Here is a 24481-nt window from a genome sequence, read left to right as displayed (position 1 = left end):
CTGGGGCTCTGATTCCATCTGCATTGGCTTTCAAGATCTCCTCCTGGTGTGGGGCAGCCTATAGTTAGTCATGAGGTCCAATTCTTCCCGCTGCATACTCAGCTCTACCGGGCCCCAGAAAACTTAGAAGTAAAAGCATTGGGTCAGATCTAGGCTAAAAAATGCCATCCTTGTGGGGACTGGAGCGAAGCCGTCATCTTGCCACACAGCACGCTTGTTCACCGGTCAGTGAAAGTCAGTGGACTGAAGAGATGAACCTCCAGAACTGTGTGCTGGTCTTTGATAGACTAAGTAGTAATGTTTTCCAGGCCCTTTCCTTGCATCAAGAAGAATCGGCCTCACCTACACGGTGAATGGGGCACCAAGGAGTGAACAGGATGTACTTTATTATCCTTCTGCCTACTCACCTTTCCTCCCAGTGCCAAGTACCCATTTTGTTTGTGTAGTTTCTGAGCCCCAGATCTAAGCTCTAGAGCCACAGATGAAAGGTGGTTTATCATACTGGACCGATGACACCGCCATCTCTAGGAAAATACAGACAGTGTAGTGTGACTTCCCCTGAAGCCTAGCAACAGCTCGTGGACTTGCTTACCCTCGTGCCTCTTTCACTATAGGGAAAGGTTATGCGAATACTGTACATAGGTTATTAAAAAAATACATTTGCTCTCTTTGAAGAAGAATGCACAAATGCAGGGCCAGCCAGTGCTGGGGTCCGGACCCTGGGGCTGCAGCTAGCAGCCTCCGTGGGCCTGAGGCCCGCCTTCATGAGTGGTGGCTGCTGATGAGTCCCCGGAGTTGCTTGGCCACAGTGTCAATCAATTTCTGCTTGTCTCGCTCATTTTTCCGAAATTGTGCAAACATGTTGTTCTTGCGGCTAGTGTCCTTCATCCTACACAGAGAAGGGAAGACAGAGAGCAAAGTGTTTGAGGCGGCAATGGTGGCTAGTGTGTCTTAACCACCACCCGGAGTTGAGAGAGTCCAGAACACTTCCACTGTCAGGCGCATGCTCACCTACTACTACTCACGACGCTGCCCTCCTGGCACCCAAAGGCCTCCCCACTTCAGTCACCTTTGGAGAACAGTCAAGAGCCGGCCATGGCCGATCGCCTCCTCATCCATACCCACCCTACCTACTTCCTTCCCTTCTATGCCCAGGTATGCCTCTGTTGTAGGTATCTGGCACCTGCTGCAGCCCTGACGGTCAACAGGACCTTAGAGAACGTCTAAGGTCTTCTCATCACCTCATAAACCTACTAAATCCTGCTGGGACCTTACAGCTGGTATTTGAAAGGTAAAGCAGAACGCTGCTCTTAACTAGCAATTCCAAAAGAACATGAGTAACTGAAAGCCACTGTGCATTTCCAAACCCTACTCTACCTGGTTAGTCTATCCTACCGCTAACAAAACCAAGGGCTTGACTGATCTCTTTTCCTTTGCCTCAGGGTAGGGGCTCAGGGGCAGTGAGGTGGTCAGAGGGCATGGTGCTGAGGAGAGCAGGCGCCAGAAGACTGAGCCAACCGGGGCTTTAGGCAAGACAAGCCCCTAAGTTCTCAACGGCTGCTATGTCTTCAGATCTTGACCTTTGGAAAACTTTCTAACTGGCTCATGCTAAAACTCCAGGGATGGAATATTCCTAGAGCACAAACCATGGGCAGTTCTGGCCACCAGTTCCACCAGATGGAGAGACCTAACTGGGAAGCATGGATGGAGAAAGTCAAGGCCAGGCTGAGGTCGCCGGAGCAGCCCCCAAGCCCGACTAAGCCATTGTGACAGATCCCAGGCATCTGTTATTCCCCAAAAAGGGCCCACAGCCCCTGACATCTGTTGGTGATTGTGAACTCTGGCCCCAGCCTCTGCACACTGGACCTCCAGCCCACGGATAGTTCTAGTGGTAGAGAATTAAGGACACTGCCCAGACTCATTTCTCCTTGGGGTCAGGCTAGGCGGTTCCTCACCACCGTCCCCCAGGAACTTGGCCAGCTCTGACTTCACAGTCCCCTGGTCTGCACGGTGATAGGCTAGGACAGGGGACGGAAGGAACCTGGCACTGGGGAGTAAACTGCTCTCAGGCAGACTTCCCAGGGCCTTTGGCCAATCCTGGCCCATGTTTTTTTTTTCTGTGGGGTGGCCATGTGCAGAGGGACAGACTAGAGGCCAGTCAAAAGGCCAGAGAGCCCATAAGGACATTTATATCCATATGGTAGGGAGGTTCTAATGAGCACCATTGCTTTATGGCTCTGGCTGACAGTGACAGCCACAAACCAATTGAGACTTCTCTCTCTGACCTAAGCCTGGAATTACTCATCAAGCATGCTTAGACACTGTGAATAAGGTACAACCACCCACACGTGGAGGCCTGTGCTTGGACGGGAGGAAGAAGGAGAGATGACAGAGGTTTAGAGGTTTAGGTTGTAAAGAAAGCACAAAGGTCCCCAAGGCTATGATGATTATTGTATTTGGTCCCTTAAACATTAACTGCACAATTATGTTTGTGGAACTGGCTTGATTTAGTATTATTTATCCCAGAGAACAGCTCCTTTACCTTTTCTGGATATACTATAAATCTAAATAAAACCAACACAAAGCAAAACAGAAAGAAACAATAAGGAAATAAAAACACTTCCTACCTTTATAAGACATTTAAGTTAACATCCTATGTGATCATTAGTTTCATGACTCCTCAAAGCAGCCCAGAGATAGGCAGCCGGAGCTGGCTTTCAGCTCCCATGGGGAAGTTCCAGAAGTAAGGGAGGAGAAAGGGAAAAAGAGGGTGGTCTCCAGGCCCCAGAGGCCAGGATGTTTTAGCCATGAAGACCTGGAGTTGGGATTACTTGAAAGAGAAACTCAGGTGCCCTGAGGGCTGATGGTGGCACGCTGGTCTGTACCCTGGAACGCTCTGAAACCAAAGGAGAGCCCTCCCCACGCCCCACTGCCTTCTGTAAGCCTAGGATCTGGGTCTACTTTGGCTACGGCCACCTCTCAGTGACCAGGGGCCTCTTCTCTTTCCTGAAATGTCCTCGTCAGGTCTTTGGGTCTTTCCATGTCTCACCCTGCTAAGAAGTGTCAGGTTGAAAAGGAGAGCGTGTCAAGGGGAAAGCAGGAATGGGTCAGGTAAAGGGACTGATTCCTATGAGGCTGGGAAATACAGATTTTAGTGACCTGGGTGGTCTTTGGCCCTGTTGTGTTTGGAAGGGTGGTTTTAAACCCTGCTGATCGCTCGGGCTAAGCACGTGGCGTTATTACTGGCTAGGCCTCCAGAATGCTCCCGAGAGGCTGACTATTTTAGCCTATTGTTGATCCATAGGAAGTAGATGAGCCAGTACCTCTTGGATCTAGAGATTCTCAGGAACAGGGGAGTAAAGGACGGTGGAGAGGCAACGGGCCAAAGGGAATCCTAGAGCCCGTTTAGACACATAATGAATATGACATCTAAGCACCAACGCAAAAGCCATTTCAGCTGGGTACTGAGAACTCTGGGATGAGGCCTTGCCTCTAGTAAAGAGTCTTCGACGGGAGATCTTAAAGCCATGGGCCTCACCACTGGGAGGGAGGGGAGACTGCTGAGGAGCTCCCGTGTGTCGGGGCTGAATTGCCAGGGCTAGTCGGGGCTAGGCCCTGGACTAGCAAGGGTATTGCGTGTGCCAGGAAGCTGGCTGGGAACAACCCTTCGCCTGGCACCGATGGGGGAAAATCCCTGTTACCACTCCCAGCCCCAAAGGAACTGGTAAGCCAAGGGTCACTCTAAGGACCAAGGAGAGAGGAGGCGGCCAGCCAGTTGGCACCAGACTGGTTTAGTAGATTAGTATGTCAGGGTGGGGACAACTCACAGGGTAGGGATATTAGTGTAGTCATTAGTGTCAACGAGGAGACTGGAAGGACTTGCCTCAAAGCGATGGAAAGGGCCCAAGTGAATAATATACTTACTCTCTAGATATCCTAGGGAAGAAGGTCATTGGGAGAGAGAACCATGGGAAACAAAGTCAAAATGGAAACATCAGTCTCTGTCTTGATCTGGAGAAAGTCAACTCTGGGCTCTTAGTTTCTTGGCTCCAAACACACACCTCTGCCCCTCCCCTTCTCTCCCCTGTCATATTGCACAGTAGGAAGGTACACCTCAGCCTCTGCTTCTGTCTAAGGCTCCACTCTGGCCTCCTGGACTCTGATCCTTGCCTTGCTAGGATTTGAGACCTGCTTGGCTGGCTATATACGTAGACTTGCTACACTGTCGAGATGCAAGGCACTCTCCTAGGAAGCTGCTAAGAAGCCAGCGGTTATCTAGTTTGATGACAAGAAAAAGCTTCCCTTTTACGTGGGTCTTAGTCTCTGGTCTGCCAGCTCTCAACTAGGTAAGCTAAAGCCAGAGCCAGGGTACAATGAATATCAGATTCCAGCATCTGGGTGACTTATTGGTTAGTGAGATGCTCCGGACCTGGCTAACTCAATCTCAGTGGAAGCATCTCTCCGTCAGAGACGCTACAGCCCTGTAGCAGGACTTCTGCGGGCCAGTGACTGCCTAAGGCAAGAATGAGGCACCTCCAACACAGCTTTCTTGGGACAGTCAGCACAGTAGAGCTCGGTCTGGCAGGGGCGGGGCTTGGAGGGGCAGGTGAAGGTTTCAGTAATTTCAGGAGCTTCTCTGCTAGGAACCAGAAGCCATCTGTTCTGTGGGGCTGTCCTCTATCCATCATCATACTCCAGATGGCTGGGGCCAGGCTCACTGTTCACCAGGCTGAAGGGAGCCCCAAACTAAGGCATCTTCCTTTCTCCTCTTGTCATCTCTAGGTAAGCTCTGAGGTAATGTCAGAGCCCCATTGACCCATACTTGCCCTAGCTTGCCAAGGCTCAGGAATTAAGAGGCCACAAGAGGAAGACTGGCCTGCCAAATCCAATGATGGAGACTGCCGAGAGCACCTATGGAGACTTTAAGAATGGGGCCTCTTTGCAGTCTTTTCAAGGTATTGGCAAAGAGAAAATTATCCTCTATACCAACCCGCCATCCCCATTTCCCCACCCCCCAACACAGACCACTGGATGGGTACTCACTTCTCAAGCAGGGTCAGAGCTGTCACAGGGTTTACCCGGAGGTACTTGCAGGTGGGCTGACCATAGTCAGCTAGGTACGTTGACCAATCCCACTGGAGGAAGAGATCTAAAAGCTGTAAAATATCATCAGACAGATAAGACAAATCAGGATCTCAGAAACCCCTTGCATCCTTCACTACCATCTACAGTAGACTTGAAGAATAAAATTTAAAACATAGTAAGAGAAAGAATGGCTACAGACTGTATTGCAATTAAGAAAATAAATGAGTAATCACTATAGGCAGAGTCATCTCTTCCATAAGCACTGTAATGTTGCTAAGAGTACATGCTGCTAGGAGACAGCTCTCAGAGGCAGGCCTGTAATGAAACTAACACTGGACTGAATCAAAACACAAGACTATCATAATAATCACTCATTTGCTTAATAAGTACTTGTGAAATGCCTTCCATGTGCCAAGCACCATTCTAGGAGCTCAGAATTCAACAATGAACAGATAAAGGTGGATGTGTCCAGTGCCACATATGCAACTATATGAGCTTTCAGGTTGGAAGGTCTGGGTTCAAGTACGAGTTTCGTGACTTGCTGCGTTGACTTTGCCCAAATTACTCCGTTGATATAGACACATGCACATGCCAGAAACAAACCAGACACACAGACAACACAGAAACACTGAACCAAGGCATAAATGGGCCATGCAATATTTACATGAGGCAATATATTACACCTACGTGGACACTGGCTGAACAGATGGAAACCTGTTAACTAAATACATTTTGTCAAAGGCTTTCTTTCCCAGCCAGCTTTAGCCTCAGGTATCACTCTAATAAATATTTTTAAATTGTAACTGAATAAAGCTAAAAAAGAAAAATGAAATCAGTGCCTTTCAAAGGTAAGGGTGATGAAAGGGAAGGTGCTAGCTCCCCTCTATAAACTTCTAGAGGGGTCACCATCCCAGACTCACATCATTACATAGAAGAAGGGCCTTCAAGCTGGCTTTCTAGCAATGAGATACATATAAGTGCTTTTGGACTCAAGACATTTCTTTACTTCTCCCTTTCCAAGAGATAACAGTTGATGAAGATTGTAGATGGCTATCACTCTGTGCAGAACAAAGAGAGGCCTAGAGTCAATCCAATGCCAGAGCCTGGGCTCTTAGGCACACCTTCTTCCCTTGTCTGTCTTCACTGCCCAGCTGGGCAAATGGGCAGTGTGGGCCTTGCCCTACTTGGCCAAGCTTCCTCTTCTATCCACTCTCTTAGAATGGCTGTTATGAACTTCCTCAGACAGGATGGGAATTGGCTGAAGTCCCCAAAATTTTGCTAAAACAGAGAAAAGCCCCTACACCCTCAGCCAGGAAAGGGATGCTAAAGATGAGAGGAGAGGGGGAGAGAGACAGACACGTTGGTTGGCCTGGGTCAGCACGGCCCCAAAAGGCCCTCTCAGGTCTCTTTTAGGTCACGCCTATGTTAGTTGGCAAGTAAAAGGGCTTCTACCACTTCCTTTTGCTGTCCCCAGGCCTTGCAGGGCTCTCCTTTAGAAGAAATATTTCCTTGACTTCCTATTCTAATCTTAGTATTTCTATCCTATAGTGTCCAAAGACCCGTCAAGACAGTTTCTCCTAGGGAGCATGACAGACACTTGGAGTGTCCCTTGTTCTAAAGGTCGTCTACAAATATGATTACGCTTTTCCTCCAAATCCCAAGGAAAAAACTATGAAAAAGATAGCATTTTCTTAATTAAATTTTTTTCTCAGAAAATTTAAAAAACCTTTTACTGTTTGCGTGCTAGGGAGCTAACAAAAGAAAGGTGAAAGAAAACCAAATAAGTTTAATTGGAAAAACATGAAAACATGATTTCTTAAAGCTATTTCAGGTATTACTTTTCAGATGTGGACATATATATGCATTTAATAAAACTACCTTCTCTACTATCGAATTCCTAATTTCAGTGATGGAATTAATGGTATCACTATTTTCTGATTTACTGAAAAGAACACCATGTCTTTTGGGGCTGATGAAGCCTGGGTAAATCACCAGTGGGGTGTGGAGGGCAGTTCATTACTCAGCTCTAAGTTTTCTATTTTTAAACTCTTGCTAAAGTCTCTCAATGCCAGTACTGAGACTAAGAGCTCTGGGATGACAAGCTACCTAATTTATCCCACTCCAGGCAAGGAAGCTACACAAACTCTATTAAGCTCAACCAGTATGAGCCTGTAGCTCACACTCTGCGTCTGTGCTGCTTTCTACAGTCCTTTTCAGTGGCCTGTACCTAGGTCTGATGGCCTCCTCTGAGACAGATGGACACATACTAGAGTCTGGGTGGGACTTAACTAAGTTAACTGCCTTGGGGTGCAGTTCTACTGGATTCCTTAGAAACAGTGTTAGAATAAGAGAACAAGAAAACTGGCAGGCTTGTTTATCAATACAGCACTTTGGTCTCCAGACTATGACTTTCAGAGGTGAACCAGGCCCTCTCAGCCTAGTTCTCTGCATGCAATGGCCTTGTTAAATCTCAATAAAGTCTCTCTCAAGGATGCAGAACATTCAGTCATCACTAACGATCACATTCTTTTTTATTTTAAAAATTTTTCATTTGGAAATAATTTTCAATTTATCAGAAGGTTCTAAGAATAGATGTAGCATAAGGAGCACCATATACCCTCCTCCCAGATCCACCCATTGTCAACATTTTACCCCATACGCTCCATCATTTGTGTTCTCTCTCTCTTTCTTTCTTTGCACACACAGTACCTCTTTTTGGAGTCTCTTGAGAGTAAATTACATATATCATGACCCTTTATCCCCAAATATTTCAGTGTTCCTAAGAATTAGGGCTATTCTCATACATAATCACAGTATGGTTTTTAACTTTAATAAATTTAATATTGATACTGTCCATACCCTAATTTTATAAGTTGACCCAATAAAATCCTGCATAGCCTTTTTGTTTATTTAGGATTAGGTATTACATTTAGTTATCTACTGAGCCTACTTTAATCTGGACTATTTCCACAGTCTGTCTCTTTCTTATATGATATTGACATTTTTGAAGGATGTCAACTCTTCAAAAGTTCCCTGTCTCCTTTTTCCCCCCTTAGTTTTGGTTTTTCTAATGCTTATAATAAGATATAAGACATGCATTTCGGGCCGGAATATCACATGTGATGTTATGTCCTCCTCAGGGCATCACATCTGGAGGTATACAATATACAGTGTTCATTTGTCTCTCATTGGTGATATTAATTTGGATCACCCAGTCAAGACGTTGTCTGATTTCTCTACCGTCTAGGTATTATATTTTCTTTTGCAACTAGGAAGCAATTGAGGAGACAATTTAAGACCATGTGAATATACTGCTCCTGGTTAAAATTTCCCCTTAGATTTAGCATCTATTGAGGATTCTTCTTCGCTTTGGTCTTTACTATGATGGTCTCACACTGATGACATTCCAATTCTATCCTTCCCTCCACGTTTATCAGTTGTCACTCAGCATTCTACCATAAGCAAGTGCTCTCTCCTTCTCCCCCATTAATTTATCTATTTTATTATTGGTATGGATTCATGGGTTTCCATTTTTTCAATGGTTTATATTCATTACTATACCTAATTACTTTGATGCTCAAATTGTCCCAGGTTTGGCAAGTGGGAGATCTGTCAAGCTACAGCCTGTGTCCTTGTGACATGCCCCCATGATTTTTTTTTTTCAGGACTTCCTTACTTTCTGGCATAATAAGGTGTTGCAGGTTCATCTTGTATCTACCATGCCCAGCTCTGAAATCAGCCATTTCTCTGAACAGCCCTGGTTTCTTTTAGTGGGAAGGTTATTAGAGATCAAGATTTGGGTGCTAGGTGTGCTCATTGCTACTTGGGGACAATCTATGGGGAGCTAAGCCCTCTCAGCGGACAGAGCTAGGAAATATATGCATATAATTCACATATACACACGCACACACATACATCCATACATCCATGTGTACTTATATAAGCATGTATGCACACACATTTTAGAGATCATGAGTTTACACCAATACCTCCAATTCTAATCATTCTCACAGAGTTCTTTTTTGCCTTCCTCTATCCCACATATGCTTTCTTCCACAGTGAGAATCCTGGCTCTCAACGACATCATCTCATTCACTAATTTGCTTAATCCTATAATATATCTAAAATCAGTTCAGAATTGTTTGTATATACCACTACAAAAACAAAAAAGCCTGCTAAAAAGACTTTGAGATTTGTTTGCAATTTCCTCTCCCAACTTGAGTGTGTATCATCAAAGCCTATGCTCGTAAGCCACTTGGATTAGTCCTTTTTAAATTTTCCCTTCAGTTTGGTTATGGTATTCATCTAAATACAACTGGGTTCATTTGTCTCCATTTGCTTTTAGTTTTAGGCTCCTCCCTCCCATCCTTCTTAATTTTTTACATATGTAGGACATTAACATGCTTCCAAAAGTCAAAACAATACAAAAACGTTAACTCAGAAAAGTGTCACTCTTTCCTTTGTTGTATCCCTTTCACCCCAATTCCTAATATGCCTTATAGGTACCCAACTCCATTGTTTTTGGATTTGTCCTTCCTATGTTTTTATTTGTAAAGATATGCAGATACACGTATGCTTTCTTATTCCCTCCTCTTTCTTTCACAGAAAGTAGCATACTATATATGCATTTTAAGGCATCTTACTTCTTGATGTTTGTAAGTAGGTGGTGGATGGAGAAGAAGAAAAAAGAGGAGCATCAAAGGTGGGAGACTGAACTTAAGATCACTATTCCTCAAACTTTATTGAGTATCACTTTTGCAGTTTTTACCACATCCTCATGCCACATGTGTTATTATTAACTTAACATTTTTGTTTGTATTGATTCATATTTTGGTCATAAAAATTTTGTAAACAATACTTTACATCATTTTCACAAATGGGAAACCATTCATACTTGTCAGAAATAGAAGATAACTCAAATACTAGCACCACAGTGAGACGTTCCCTTTGGCATCACAAAGACTATAACATGATTTAGTGTTTAATGGTTATTATTTTGAAATAATTTTAGACTTACATACAGGTTGCAAAAATAGTTTAGACAGTTCCTCTATACCCTTCACCCAGCTTCTCTAATGTTCACATATTATATTACAATGATCAGAACCAAGAAATCAACATTGGTACAATACTATTAACTAAACTATGATTTCATTCCATTTTCACCAGATTTTCTACTAATGTCCTTTTTCTGATCCAATCCAGTATCCCACATTTCATTTAATCATCATGCCTCCTGAGACTCTTCCAATGTGTTATAGTTCCTCATTCTTATTTTTCAAGACCTTGATACTTACACTTTACTTTCAATCATTTAATTTTTTTTTTTTTTTTGGCTGTGCCACACAGCATGCAGGATCTTAGTTCTCCGACCAGGGATCAAACCTGTGTTCCCTGCAGTGGAAGTGCGGAGTCTTAACCACTGGACCGCTGCAGAAGTCCCCAGTCATTTATTTTGCAGAATGTCCCTTAATTTGGGTCTGCCCAATATTTGTTTATTGTTAGATTGAGGCAGTAGTTCTCAACTAAGGGAGATCTTGCCTCCCATGGGACATCTGACAATGTCTGAGACATTTGGGGTTGTAACAAGGCTGGGTGATGGTAGTGGTGGTGATGCTCCTGGCATCGAGTCAGTAGAAGCCAGGAATGCTGCTAAACATCCTACAGTGCTCAAGACAGCCCCACAACAAAGAATTACCAGCCCCAAATGTCAATAGTGTTGAGGTTAAGAAACTCTGGATTGAGGTTATGCATTTTTTTTTCTTGCAAAAATACTGTAGAAAAGGAGTGATACTGCCCCCTTCTCAGTGCATCATATCAGGTATATATGATGCCCACATACATATCTCATTATTGATCATTTGGTTAAGGTGGTGAGTTTCTCTACTGCAAAGTTATTACTTTTACCTTTGTAAATAATTAATACATTTCTTATGGGAGACATACTTTAATACTACGCAAATATCCTGTTTCTCCTCAAACTTTTGTCCACTAACTTTAACATCCATTGGTGGATCCTGCCTACAACAATATTTATTATTAATATTGATAATATTAATAATTTTAATATATGTAGTTATTAAATGGAATTCTCCTGTGAGGAAAAGTGCTGTCCCTTTTCCTCCATTTATTTATTTGTCCAATTATTTATATCAGCATGACCTCACAGATATTTATTTTATTTCGTGGGTTATAATCTAATACAATCATTATTCATGTTATTGTTCAACTTATTCTGGCTTTGGCCATTAGGGATGCCTTCAGACTGGCTTTCCTGTGTATTTTTCACCTGTCCCTATCCTTTCTTGAACAATTCCTTACTTGCTGGCACTATAAAGTGTTCCAAGCTCATCTTGCACTTTCCCTGCCCTTGCTTTGGAACCAGTTACTTCTCCAAGGAGCTCCATCTAGTTCCTTGTTTTGGGGAATGGTTTTTAGAAACCAAGATCTGAGCACTTAGCATGCTCAGTTCTACTGAGGTGTTATTGCCTCTAGGCCCTCTCAGTGGACAGAGCTAAGAAATATATGTATGTTTATTAAGACATCTATATCTTTTGTGAATATATTTTAAAGTCATGAGTTCATATTTGATGTCTATGATTCCAGTCAAACACCAGAGGATTCATTCTCTCCTTCCCTCTTTCCTTATTTATCACTTCTTTCTCTGACAATGAGAAACCTGGCTCTCATTATATTTTACTTATTGGTTCAGGCCTAGTGCAGTATAAAGTAGTTTCAGAATTGCTAATCCACACCCATGTGAGAAAAACAAGTTTACTAACTAGAGTATAGTATTTTCATACAGTTCTTTTTTGTCTTTAGCCTTACAATTGCCAGTCAGAATACTGGTTTTAATTTTTTTAATTTTAAAAATTAATTAATTAATATCTTTATTGGAATACACTTGCTTTACAATGGTGTGTTAGTTTCTGCTGTATAACAAAGTGAATCAGCTATACATATACATATATCCCCATATCTCCTCCCTCTGGCGTTTCCCTCCCACCCTCCCTATCCCACCCCTCTAGGTGGACACAAAGCACCGAGCTGATCTCCCTGTGCTATGCGGCTGCTTCCCACTAGCTATCTATTTTACATTTGGTAGTGTATATATGTCCATGCCACTCTCTCACTTCGTCCCAGCTTACCCTTACCCCTCTCTGTGTCCTCAAGTCCATTCTCTATGTCTGGGTCTATATTCCTGTCCTGCCCCCAGGATCTTCAGAACAATTTTTTTCTTTAAGATTCCATATATATGTGTTAGCATACAGTATTTGTTTTTCTCTTTCTGACTTACTTCACTCTGTATGCCGGTCTCTAGGTCCATCCACCTCACGACAAATAATTCAATTTTGTTTCTTTTTATGGCTGAGTAATATTCCATTGTATATATGTGCCACATCTTCTTTATCCATTCATCTGTCGATGGACACTTAGGTTGCTTCCATGTCCTGGCTATTGGAAATAGAGCTGCATTGTGGTACATGACTGTTTTGAATTATGGTTTTCTCAGGGTATATGCCCAGTAGTGGGATTGCTGGGTTGTATGGCAGTTCTATTGTTAGTTTTTTGAGGAACCTCCATACTGTTCTCCATAGTGGCTGTATCAATTTACATTCCCACCAACAGTGCAAGAGGGTTCCCTTTTCTCCACACCCTCTCCAGCATTAGTTGTTTGTAGATTTTCTGATTATGCCCATTCTGACCGGTGTGAGGTGATACCTCACTGTAGTTTTGAGTTGCATTTCTCTAATGATCAGTGATGCTGAGCAGCTTTTCATGTGCTTCTTGACCATCTGTATATCTTCTTTGAAAAAATGTCTATTTAGGTCTTCTGCCCATTTCTTGATTGGGTTGTCTGTTTTTTTGATATTGAGCTGCATGACCTGTTTATATATTTTGGAGATTAATCCTTTGCCCACTGATTCGTTCGCAAATATTTTCTCCCATTCTAAGGTTTGTCTTTTCATCTTGTTTGTGGTTTCCTTTGCTTTGCAAAAGCTTTTAAGTTTCATTAGGTCCCATTTGTTTATTTTTGTTTTTATTTCCATTACTCTAGGAGGTGGATCAAAAAGGATCCTGCTGTGATTTATGTCAAAGAGAGTTCTTCTTATGTTTTCCTCTAAGAGTATTATAGTGCCCGGTCTTCCATTTAGGTGTCTAATCCATTTTGAGTTTCTTTTTGTGTATGGTGTTAGGGAGGGTTCTAGTTTCATTCTTTTACATGTAGCTGTCCAGTTTTCTCATCACCAGATATTGAAGAGACTGTCTTTTCTCCATTGTATACCCTTGCCTACTTTGTCATGTATGAGTTGACCACAGGTGCATGGGTTTATCTCTGGGCTTTCTATCCTGTTTCATTGATCTATATTTCTGTTTTGGGACCAGTACCATACTGTCTTGATTACTGTAGCTTTGTAGTATAGTCTGAAGTCAGGGAGTCTGATTCCTCCAGCTCTGTTTTTTTCCCTCAAGACTGCTTTGGCTATTTGGGATCTTTAGGGTCCCCATACAAATTTTAAGATTTTTTGTTGTAGTTCTGTAAAAAATGCCATTGGTCATTTGATAGGGATTGCATTGAATCTGTAGATTGCTTTGGGTTGTATAGTCATTTTCACAGTATTGATTCTTCCAATCCAAGAACATGGTATATCTCTCCATCTCTTGGTATCATCTTTAATTTCTTTCATCAGCATCTTACAGTTTTCTGCATACAGGTCTTTTGTCTCCTTAGGTAGGTTTATTCCTAGGTATTTTATTCTTTCTGTTGCAGTGGTAAATGGCAGTGTTTCCTTAATTTCTCTTTCAGGTTTTTCATCATTAGTGTATAGGAATGCAAGAGATTTCTGTGCATTAATTTTGTATACTGCTTCTTTACCAAATTCATTGATTAGCTCTAGTAGTTTTCTGGAGGCATCTTTAGGATTCTCTATGTAGAGTATAGAGATGTTATCTGCAAATAGTGACAGTTTTACTTCTTCTTTTCCAATTTGTATTCCTTTATTTCTTTTTCTTCTCTGAATGCTGTGGCTAGGACTTCCAAATCTATGTTGAATAATAGTGGTGACAGTGGACATCCTTGTCTTTTTCCTGATCTTAGAGGAAATGCTTTCAGTTTTTCACCATTGAGAATGATGTTGGCTGTGGGTTTGTCGTATATGGCCTCTATTATGTTGAGGTAGGTTCACTCTATGCCCACTTTCTGGAGAGTGTTTTCATAAATTGGTGTTGAATTTTGTCAAAAGCTTTTTCTTCATCTATTGAGAAGATCATATGGCTTTTATTCTTCAGTTTGTTAATATGGTGCATCACATTGATTGATTTGTGTATATTGAAGAATCCTTGCATACCTGGGATAAATCCCACTTGATCATGGTGTATGATCCTTTTAATGTGTTGTTGGATTCTGTTTTCTAGTATTATGTTGAGGATTTTTCCATCTATACTCATCAGTGATATTGGTCTGTAATTTTCTTTTTTTGTAGTATCTTTGGTTTTGGTATCAGGGTGATGGTAGCCTCATAGAATGAGTTTGGGAGTGTCCCTTCCTCTGCAATTTTTTGGAAGAGTTTGAGAAGGATGGGTGTTAGCTCTTCTCTAAACGTTTGATAGAATTCACCTGTGAAGCCATCTGGTCCTGGACTTTTTTTTGTTGGAAGATTTTTAATCACAGTTTCAATTTCATTACTTGTGACTGGTTTGTTCATATTTTCTATTTCTTCCTGGTCCAGTCTTGGAAGGTTATACCTTTCTAAGAATTTGTCCATTTCTTCCAGGTTGTCCATTTTATTGGCATAGAGTTGCTTGTAGTAGTCTCTTAGGATGCTCTGTATTTCTGCGGTGTCTGTTGTAACTTCTCCTTTTTCATTTCTAATTTTATTGATTTGACTCCTCTCCCTCTTTTTCATGATGAGTCTGGCTAATGGTTTATCAATTTTGTTTATCTTCTCAAAGAACCAGCTTTTAGTTTTACTGATCTTTGCCATTGTTTTCTTTGTTTCTATTTCATTTATTTCCGCTCTGATCTTTATGACTTCTTTTCTTCTACTAACTTTGGGTTTTGTTTGTTCTTCTTTCTCTAGTTCTTTTAGGTGTAAGTTTAGATTGTTTATTTGAGATTTTTCTTGTTTCTTCAAGTAGGCTTGTGTTGCTATAAACTTCCCTCTTAGAACTGCTTTTGCTGCATCCTATAGGTTTTGGATCATTGTGTTTTTGTTGTAATTTGTCTCTAGGTATTTCTTGATTTCCTCTTTGATTTCTTCAGTGATCTCTTGGTTATTCAGTACCATATTGTTTAGCCTCCATGTGTTTGTGTTTTTTACGTTTTTTCCCCCTGTAATTGATTTCTAATCTCATAGCGTTCTGGTCAGAAAAGATGCATGATATGATTTCAATTTTCTTAAATTTAATGATGATTGATTGGTGACACAAGATGTGATCTATCTTGGAGAATGTTCTGTGTGCACTTGAGAAGAAAGTGTAATCTGCTGGTTTTGGATGGAATGTCCTATAAATAGCAATTAAGTCCATCTTGTTTAACGTGTCATTTAAAGCTTGTGTTTCCTTATTTTCATTTTGGATGATCTGCCCATTGGTGTAAGTGAGGTGTTAAAGTCCCCCACTATTACTGTGTTACTGTCAATTTCCTCTTTTAGAGCTGTTAGCAGTTGCCTTATGTATTGAGGTGCTCCTACGTTGCGTGCATATATATTTATAATTGTTATATCTTCTTCTTGGATTGATCCCTTGATCATTTTGTAGTGTCCTTACTTGCCTCTTGTAACATTCTTATTTTAAAGTGTATTTTATCTGATATGAGTATTGCTACTCCAGCTTTCTTTTGATTTCCATTTGCATGGAATATCTTTTTCTATCCCCTCACTTTCAGTCTGTATGTATCCCTAGGTCTGAAGTGGGTCTCTTGTAGACAGCATATATATGGGTCTTGTTTTTGTATCCATTCAGGGAGCCTGTGTCTTTTGGTTGGAGTATTTAATCCATTCACGTTTAAGGTAATTATCCATATGTATGTTCCTATTACCATTTTCTTAATTGTTATGAGTTTGTTTTTGTAGGTCCTTTTCTCCTCTTGTGTTTCCCACTTAGAGTACTTCTTTTAGCATTTGTTGTAGACCTGGTTTGGTGGTGCTGAATTCTCTTAGCTTTTGATTGTCTGTAAAGCTTTTGATTTCTCCATCGAATCTGAATGAGATCCTTGCCGGGTAGAGTAATCTTAGTTGTAGGTTCTTCCCTTTCATCGTTTTAAATATATCATGCCACTCCCTTCTGACTTGTAGTGTTTCTGCTGAGAAATCAGCTGTTAACCTTATAGGAGTTCCCTTGTATGTTGTCATTTTTCCCTTGTTACTTTCAATAATTTTTCTTTGCCTTTAATTTTTGTCAGTTTGATTACTATGTGTCTCAGTGTGTTTCTCCTTGGGTTTACCCTGCCTGGGACTCTCTGCACTTCCTAGACATGGGTGGCTATTTCCCTTCCTATGTTAGGGAAATTTTCGACTATAATCTCTTCAAATAATTTCTCGGGTCTTTTCTCTCTCTCTTCTCCTTCTGGGATCCCTATAATGCGAATGTTGTTGTGTTTAATGTTGTCCCAGAGGTCTCTTAGGCTGTCTTCATTTCTTTTCATTCTTTTTTCTTTATTCTGTTCTGTGGCAGTGAATTCCACCATTCTGTCTTCCAGGTCACTTATCCGTTCTTCTGCCTCAGTTATTCTGTTATTGATTCCTTCTAGTGTATTTTTCATTTCAGTTATTGTATTGTTCATCTCAGTTTGTTTGTTCTTTAATTCTTCTAGGTGTTTGTTCTTTAATTGTTCTAGGTCTTTGTTAAAGATTTCTTGCATCTTCTCGATCTTTGCCTCCATTCTTTTTCTGAGGTCCTGGATCATCTTCACTATCATTATTCTGAATTCTTTTTCTGGAAGGTTGCCTATCTCCACTTCATTTAGTTGTTTTTCTGGGGTTTTATCTTGTTCCTTCATCTGGTACATAGCCCTCTGCCTTTTCATCTTGTCTATATTTCTGTGAATGTGGTTTTTGTTCCACAGGCTGCAGGATTGTAGTTCTTCTTGCTTCTGCTGTCTGCCCTCTGGTGGATGAGGCTATCTAAGAGGCTTGTGCAAGTTTCCTGATGGGAGGGACTGGTGATGGGTAGAGCTGGGTGTTGCTCTGGTGGGCAGAGCTCAGTAATACTTTAATGTGCTTGTCTGCTGATGGGTGGGGATGGGTTCTCTCCCTGTTGGTTGTTTGGCCTGAGGCAACCCAACACTGGAGCCTACCTGGTTCTTTGGTGGGGCTATTGGCAGACTCTGAGAGGGCTCACACCAAGGAGTACTTCCCAGAACTTCTGCTGCCAGTGCGCTTGTCCTCACGGTGAGCCACAGCCATCCCCTGCCTCTGCAGAAGACCCTCCAACAGTAGCAGGTAGGTCAGGTTCAGTCTCCTATGGGGTCACTGTTCCTTCCCCTGGGTCCTGATGTGCACACTACTTTGTGTGTGCCCTCCAAGAGTAGAGTCTCTGTTTCCCCCAGTCCTGTCAAAGTCCTGCAAGCAAATCCCACTAGGCTTCAAAGTCTGATTCTCTAGGAATTCCTCCTCCCATTGCCAGACCCCCAGGTTGGGAAGCCTGACATGGGGCTCAGAACCTTCACTCCAGTGGGTGGATTTCTGTGGTATAAGTGTTCTCCAGTCTGTGAGTCACCCACCCAGCAGTTATGGGATTTGATTTTATTGTGATTGCACCCCTTCTACCATCTCATTGTGGCTTCTCCTTTGTCTTTGGATGTGGGGTATCATTTTTGGTGAGTTCCAGTGTCTTCCTGTCAATGACTGGTCAGCAGTTAGTTGTGATTCTGGTTGCTCTTGCAAGAGGGAGTGAGCACACGTCCTTCTACTCTGCCATCTTGAACCCATCTCATCATCTTTAATTTCTTTCATCAATGTCTCATAGTTTTCTGCATACAGGTCTTTTGTCTCCCTATGAAGGTTTATTTCTAGGTATTTTATTCTTTTTGTTGCAATGGTAAGTGGGAGTGTCTCCTTAATTTCTCTTTCAGATTTTTCATCATTATTGTATAGGAATGCAAGAGATTTCTGTGCATTAATTTTGTATCCTGCTACTTTACCAAATTCATTGATTAGCTCTAGTAGGTTTCTGGTAGCATCTTTAGGATTCTTTATGTCAGTCAGAATACTGGTTTTTAAATTACTTAGTTTAGTTCTTTTCTTCCTCACTCCTTTCAGTGTGATTATGCTATCCTTTCATAATTTAGTTAGATTTATTTTTCACTGCTTGTATTCAATTTGGACCCCCACCCCACCACATACTGGTTGGTTTAAATCATTTATTTTGGGGAATGAGTTAGAGCTACATAAAAAAGTATACTCAGGGGGCTTCCCTGGTGGCGCAGTGGCTAAGGGTCCGCCTGCTGATGCAGTGGATGTGGGTTCATGCCCTGGTCCGGGAAGATCCCACATGCTGCAGAATGGCTAGGCCTGTGAGCCATGGCCACTGAGCCTGTGCGTCCAGAGCCTGTGCTCCGCAACGGGAGAGGCCACAACAATGAGAGGCCCGTGTACTGCAAAAATAAATAAATAAATAAATAAAGTATGCTCAGAAGTATCGTTCCCTCCTCATCCCAGCTAAGCTGTTCTATTCTCCCCATTTCTTTCTACATCTTTCCTATCGACCCTTCACAGGGTTCTGGTTTGTCCTTCTTTTACTTCTTTTGTACAAATGAGAAGATACATGTGAATTTTCTTATATCCTCTTCTTTCTCACCTGAAGGGTAGCATGCAATAGATACTCTTTTGCACTTCTACTTTTTTCACTTAACCGTCATCCTAGAACTCACTCCAAAAGATGCTAATTCCTTATTAATGATCGTATTCTTGATTTATTCATATACATGTGGTTTTTGTAAACTAGATAAGTCATTTTCAAGGGACACATCAGACATTATGTTTGGGGGCATTTTATCATTTAACTGGTGGAAGAGGAGTGTTAGATATTTTCAGAGTAGAACATACTGATAAATGTTATGGCTACTTCAATCAAAAGCAAACTCAACCAATCATTAATGATGCTTTGACCTCAAACACAGGGTTATTTGTTTATGGTATTTATTGGAACAGGAGAATTAAACTCATGTAGTAGTTGACGTGACATCTTATAAACTACATAGGTTAATAAAAATTGTAAATTATGTGATTATTGGTTATTATACAAAAATGTGTACAAGTAGGAAAGGATAGGACAAGGAAAGACATTTGAATCAGGTTATACTAAACAATCTACTATGATGGAATATCTGTTTTCTTTTTTTTTTTTTTTGCCTCCTCTATGACTTTTATGTATATGACTTCTAACTAGGGCTTTGGCAGTTCTAAAGCTGTCTCTAATATATTTCTGTTATTTCAGAACATGCTCATGGCTTAATAGGACTCAAATTACAATTCTGATTTCATGCGGGTGGGGGAGAGGGAAGGACAAAGACCCAGAAAGGACGAGCAAAGTGCTGAAAATCACAAAGTAGACAAGTGGTAGAGATGGCTTGATGGTTTACATTTCCCAAGATACCATAGCTGTTTATTTTTCAAAATCTTCATTGATTCAGCCTTTGGGTAAGGTACTTGCCTAAGCCTAGGTCAAACTTCTGAACAGACTTTCTTTTTTGCAATGGTAGCTAAGAAAGACTAGCAAAATCCAAATGAGTCAAAGTGAAAACTAGTCCAAGACCAGAGAGTGAGTTAACTGGACAGAGTGCAGATAGCATTAGAATAGCAGAACAATTGCAAACTTCTAGGAAATACCTTCGAAATGAGATACTAAGATAAAGTAGGACTCATTGATCCTTGTTCATGCATATCAACATACATACTTCTCCAACAGAAGATGTAGAAGTGATTTCAAATAGATGAGTTGTTCACAGGTAAAGGAGAATTATAGATTAATATGCAAGCAAATGAACCTAAGGGTGCCCCTGTGTTCTCACAGGCAGAAAGGATTACCCACAGAACTCAGAAAGTAAAAATGGAAAGACTGGTGAAGAATGCCCAGCTTGTTCCCACTACTAGACTAGTATTTGTTACCAAAGCAGTTCATATCATGCCTAATTTTGGTGAGGAGAATTGTTTTATATATTCTCGCCTTTACCACTAATTCCTGAGATGTGAGCCTCATCACCCATGTAGACTGGGAGCTTCCCAAGGATGGGGATCATGTTTTCTCCTTCGACTACTCTACAGCATGGGCCAGCATAGGGCTAGATTACTAGCAGGTAGTCAGTAAAAACATGTTACATAGAATTAAAGTAGGTAAACTGACAATGTTATAGGAACAACATTGGATAGATGGTGGGAAGGACTTATAATCTGTGTTTCTCGCAACAAACTTTCCAAATAGACCAAACCTAGGGTCCTTCTGACCAGCACTAGAAGGAAGGTTGTCTGAGGAAGAAGGAAACATCAAACAGGAGTGATAATAGCTATGACAGATGAGTGGGAACCCAGCCCTGGATATTTGGTTCTAAGGTCCCAGGGGAAGATCCTATGACTAGTGAATGGGAATTCAGCAGATGTTTGGCTTCAAGGAGTCATCTGGGCTGGCTCCTAGCGGGCAGCATGGGGCCTACCTCATGTTAGGGAGAGCCACCTCTTAAAGATTCCATGGGAAGCAAAGGACCATAGGAGCGAAGGTACACACAGACAGACACAAAGCCACACTGACAATAGCCATACCTCTTTCCCCCAGGGGTGATTTTCTTTACATGTTTTCTTTTGAACAGGCACACTGAGTCCTGTAGAGAATTGTGTTCCCAAAGTAGGTATGTCCTTGAAGTAAACTTGATTTACGGAAATCTGAACTTGCACTTTATATACATTCCAGAAGAAATCTTCATGTTAAACAGGTTAGACGGCAGAACGATTTCAAATAACATGCTCCTCTGGAATACTTAACATATAATCTAAATGACAAAATTCTAAATATGCTACCTCTTCAGAACACAGCTACCATATAAAGCATAGTCTACTTACTTACTTAACAGAACAGTAAACATACAGAACACTAAGCCAGGAGATTTTTTTTTTTTTTTTTTTTTGGTCCACTCCCAGTCTTTGACAGGATGAAACCAATCGCACCATTTTAAAGTATTTTTCATAAACACTAATGCACAGGTGCCTTTTAAGAGGCAGTTTAGCACAGCAAAAAGACCCTCAGGCTGGGGGTCCCCTAACTGACAGCGTGACCCCAGATAAGTCACCAAATCTGTTTTTCTCATTCGGATATGGAAACATAACAGCTCCTATCAATAGCTGAGGACAGATCAAGAGGACAATTGTGGGAAGTCCACCAAAAGGCATGGACTTGACTAATGACTCATTTGTGTTTATTGCCCAAGTTTCCCCCAACGCCTTGTCCCTGGTGCTGGGTCACTCTCATTCAGAGAAGACCATCTGTCTGCCTCCCACGTATCCTCAGGAGCACTTCCTGACACAGAAATCTAGGCAAACACAGGAAAGAGAAAGCAGCAATTATTTTAACAAACACAAACTGAGTACCAACAATGTATCAGGCATTCTTCTAGGCACATGAAAGGATGAATAAGACATCTCTAGTCTTGAGGAACTCAAACTAGTAAATAACAGAGTGATGTGAGCGCTCTGAGATGTACTCTAACAAGGTGCAAAGGAAGTTCAGAAGAAGGGCATCTAAGCTTGAGTCAGGTAGGTGGGGACTGCCTTAAGAATAAGCAGTACGAATGAAGCAAATGATAAATGGCCTCATATGCTAACAAGCTAAGGAGATTGAATTTTAGCCTGGAGGCTTCTCCACTTGTTTTCATCAAAGCTGCTATGTGCTTTCTTCTAGATCATGGGCAGGAAAACTACAGCCACCACTTGTTTTTGTAAATAAAGTACTGGAACACAGCCACGCTCATTGGTTGACAGATCGTCTATGACTGTTTATGTGCTATAACAGCTGAGTTAAGTAGTTGTGACAGAGACCATTATAGCCTGAAAAACCTAAAATATTCACTATCTAGTCCTTTACAGAAAAAGTTTGCCTCTAGATCCAGGCCAGGGAGGGCAGTGTGGTCTGAAATTCTCTCAGATGTAAAATGTCTAATAGCCACTAAATTAAAGAAAAGAAGGAAAGAAAATGGTTTCAAGGAGACCATTCTGATTATAATGAGATGGCAAAAACTTCATCATCTTAACATCGGGCATTGGAATTCTTTTAGGATAGAGAAACCTGTTTGGGGGAAATATCTTGCTCTGTAAGATCCCCAAGGTGCCAAGATATATGGTAGAGAAGGGGGATGGAATTTGTTACTCTGGTTCTTGAGAGGCAGGGAGCTAATCTAAAGAGAGGAGACTTAACTAACATGTATGAGAAGGGTTAAGAAGGGAATTCCTATTGCTATTATGGCCCCAAACATCTTTGGAGATCTGGGATGTCTGATAAGTGACTTAAAAAAAAAAAAATTATTTATTTATTTATTTTTGGCTGCATTGGGTCTTTGTTGCTGTACGCAGGCTTTCTCTAGTTGCAGTGAGCGGGGGCTACTGTTTGTTGCAGTGCGCAGGCTTTTCATTGTGGTGGCTTCTCTTGTTGCGGAGCACGAGCTCTAGGCATGCGGGCTCCAGGAGTTGTGGCACGTGGGCTCAGCAGTTGTGGCTTGTGGGCTCTAGAGTGCAGGCTCAGTAGTTGTGGTATACGGGCTTTGTTGCTCCGTGGCATGTGGGATCTTCCTGGACCAGGGCTCGAACCCGTGTCCCCTGCATTGGCAGGTGGATTCTTAACCACTGCGCCACCACGAAGTCCTGATAAGTGACTTTTTCAAAGCTGTTTGCTGTGTAGTATGTGATATAAATCCCTAAAAATCCATGCCCTGAATCCCATTCTTTAGGTAAATCTACTGTGTTCTTAATTGCTTGGGTGAATGATTTTTTTTCCCCCTCTGAACTCAGAAAGGCTGATTTTCACACTTAGAAAGCTGAAAAACTACACCGTGTAAAGGGGAGCCCAGGAAACAAGAAGACTGGAGGTCTAGGGATTCACAGAAATTTGAAAGAGGCCTTTGGATATTTCACAGGCTATGAAGCTGGAGTGGGGAGAGGTTCCAAGTTTCTCTGGATCTCTATAGGTTAAAGGGATCTGGCTTATACCTGAGTTTTGCAACAATGGCCACTCCATAAGCTGGCACCGGGGCCTCCCAGAAAGCTCTGCCCTCCTCCTCTTTTTCCCCCTGGCTGAGTACAGGCAGGCAAAGGGTAAGCAGTGGCTGTGCTGATCCCTGATTTCCCTCCAGCCCAGCTGCCAGGTGGGTTCATTCAGCTCTTTATCAGAGACCAATTGCAAATCGGCAGCTCTGCCTGAAAGGAGATGTCGCTCTGAAAAATATTTATTTGCCTCATAAATGTGGGCTTATAGGTTTGCTATCTAAACTTTTCACCTCTGAGACTACTCTGGTAAAGAGAAAAAGAAAAATAGGGAGGCTTAAGGCTCTCCCACTGTCATCAGTTGGTGTCTGAGGGAAGATTTCCAAAATTTAAAAAATCGAACACCAAGCATTCCATTGTGTCAGAGACTGTCCTATAAGGCCATTTCTCATTGATGACAGCATCTATCCTGCTGCAGGGTGATAATAACCATACTGTACATACATGTTCAAGGGGAGGATGGGAGACCTCTGCCCTGGGCTGACTGAGTTGCCCCTTGTTGGGGTGGGGAAGCGGGGAGGCAGGCAGGTGTCAGTTTGGGATGGAGCTGCCGCCATAGATGTGGTAGAAGGAGGTGGGAGCCGTGGGCCAGTTTCCTTCTGGGATATTGTGATTTGTTAAAGGTTGCTAGGTGAGCAGACTAGGGACTATACTACTGAGTTTTAACTAAACTACCCTCCCTCCCTCTCTGGCCAAAATAAATAAGTGGTTTAAAAATACCCCTGCAATTAAAGCACTTATACTCCAATTTTAAAAATAAATAAATAAATAAATAAAATAAAAATACCCCTGCAAAGACACCATGAATTGAAGACAATATTAACAATGTAAGTATGAGCAAACATTAAGAAAATGGCAGAACTTACAAGTCTCCACATCACGTGCAAGCTCTTCGTCATCCACATTACAAAGTAAAAACAATGATGACTCATTAGATTTGATAAAGTAGTCCTCCAAACTTGAAATTATAAAAAGGCGATTTAAAACACTTTTTGCATCCACTGTTGTGAGCAATGAACTTTACTTAGCTTAAGTACATATTGTGCCTTGAAATAGTAATGATAGTAACATGAGTATGTACATGCACATGGGCATACACACAAGCCGACTTCCAAAGGTAATAATAATGTTCTGTTTCTTTTTTTTTGTTC

General features: G+C 41.7%; 1 protein-coding gene across 1 annotated transcript in view; it reads right to left on the bottom strand.

Annotated features, from left to right (window-relative positions):
- Positions 1–504: 504 nt before the first annotated feature.
- EXOC6B (exocyst complex component 6B) overlaps positions 505–24481 on the bottom strand; it is a 712247-nt gene continuing 688270 nt past the window's right edge. Inside the window, exons 21-22 of the mRNA XM_060169979.1 lie at positions 5044–5156; positions 505–889 (exon numbers count right to left, since the gene is read on the bottom strand). Coding sequence (XP_060025962.1) covers positions 763–889; positions 5044–5156 — 240 coding nt within the window. The 3' untranslated portion in view covers positions 505–762. The remainder of the gene's footprint in view (positions 890–5043; positions 5157–24481) is intronic.

The sequence above is a fragment of the Lagenorhynchus albirostris genome, chromosome 13 (genome assembly GCF_949774975.1).
Source record: "Lagenorhynchus albirostris chromosome 13, mLagAlb1.1, whole genome shotgun sequence".
In the NCBI taxonomy this organism is placed as follows: Eukaryota; Metazoa; Chordata; class Mammalia; order Artiodactyla; family Delphinidae; genus Lagenorhynchus; species Lagenorhynchus albirostris.
Note: the sequence above shows the minus strand (reverse complement) of the source record. Positions and strands in the feature narration are given on the sequence as shown.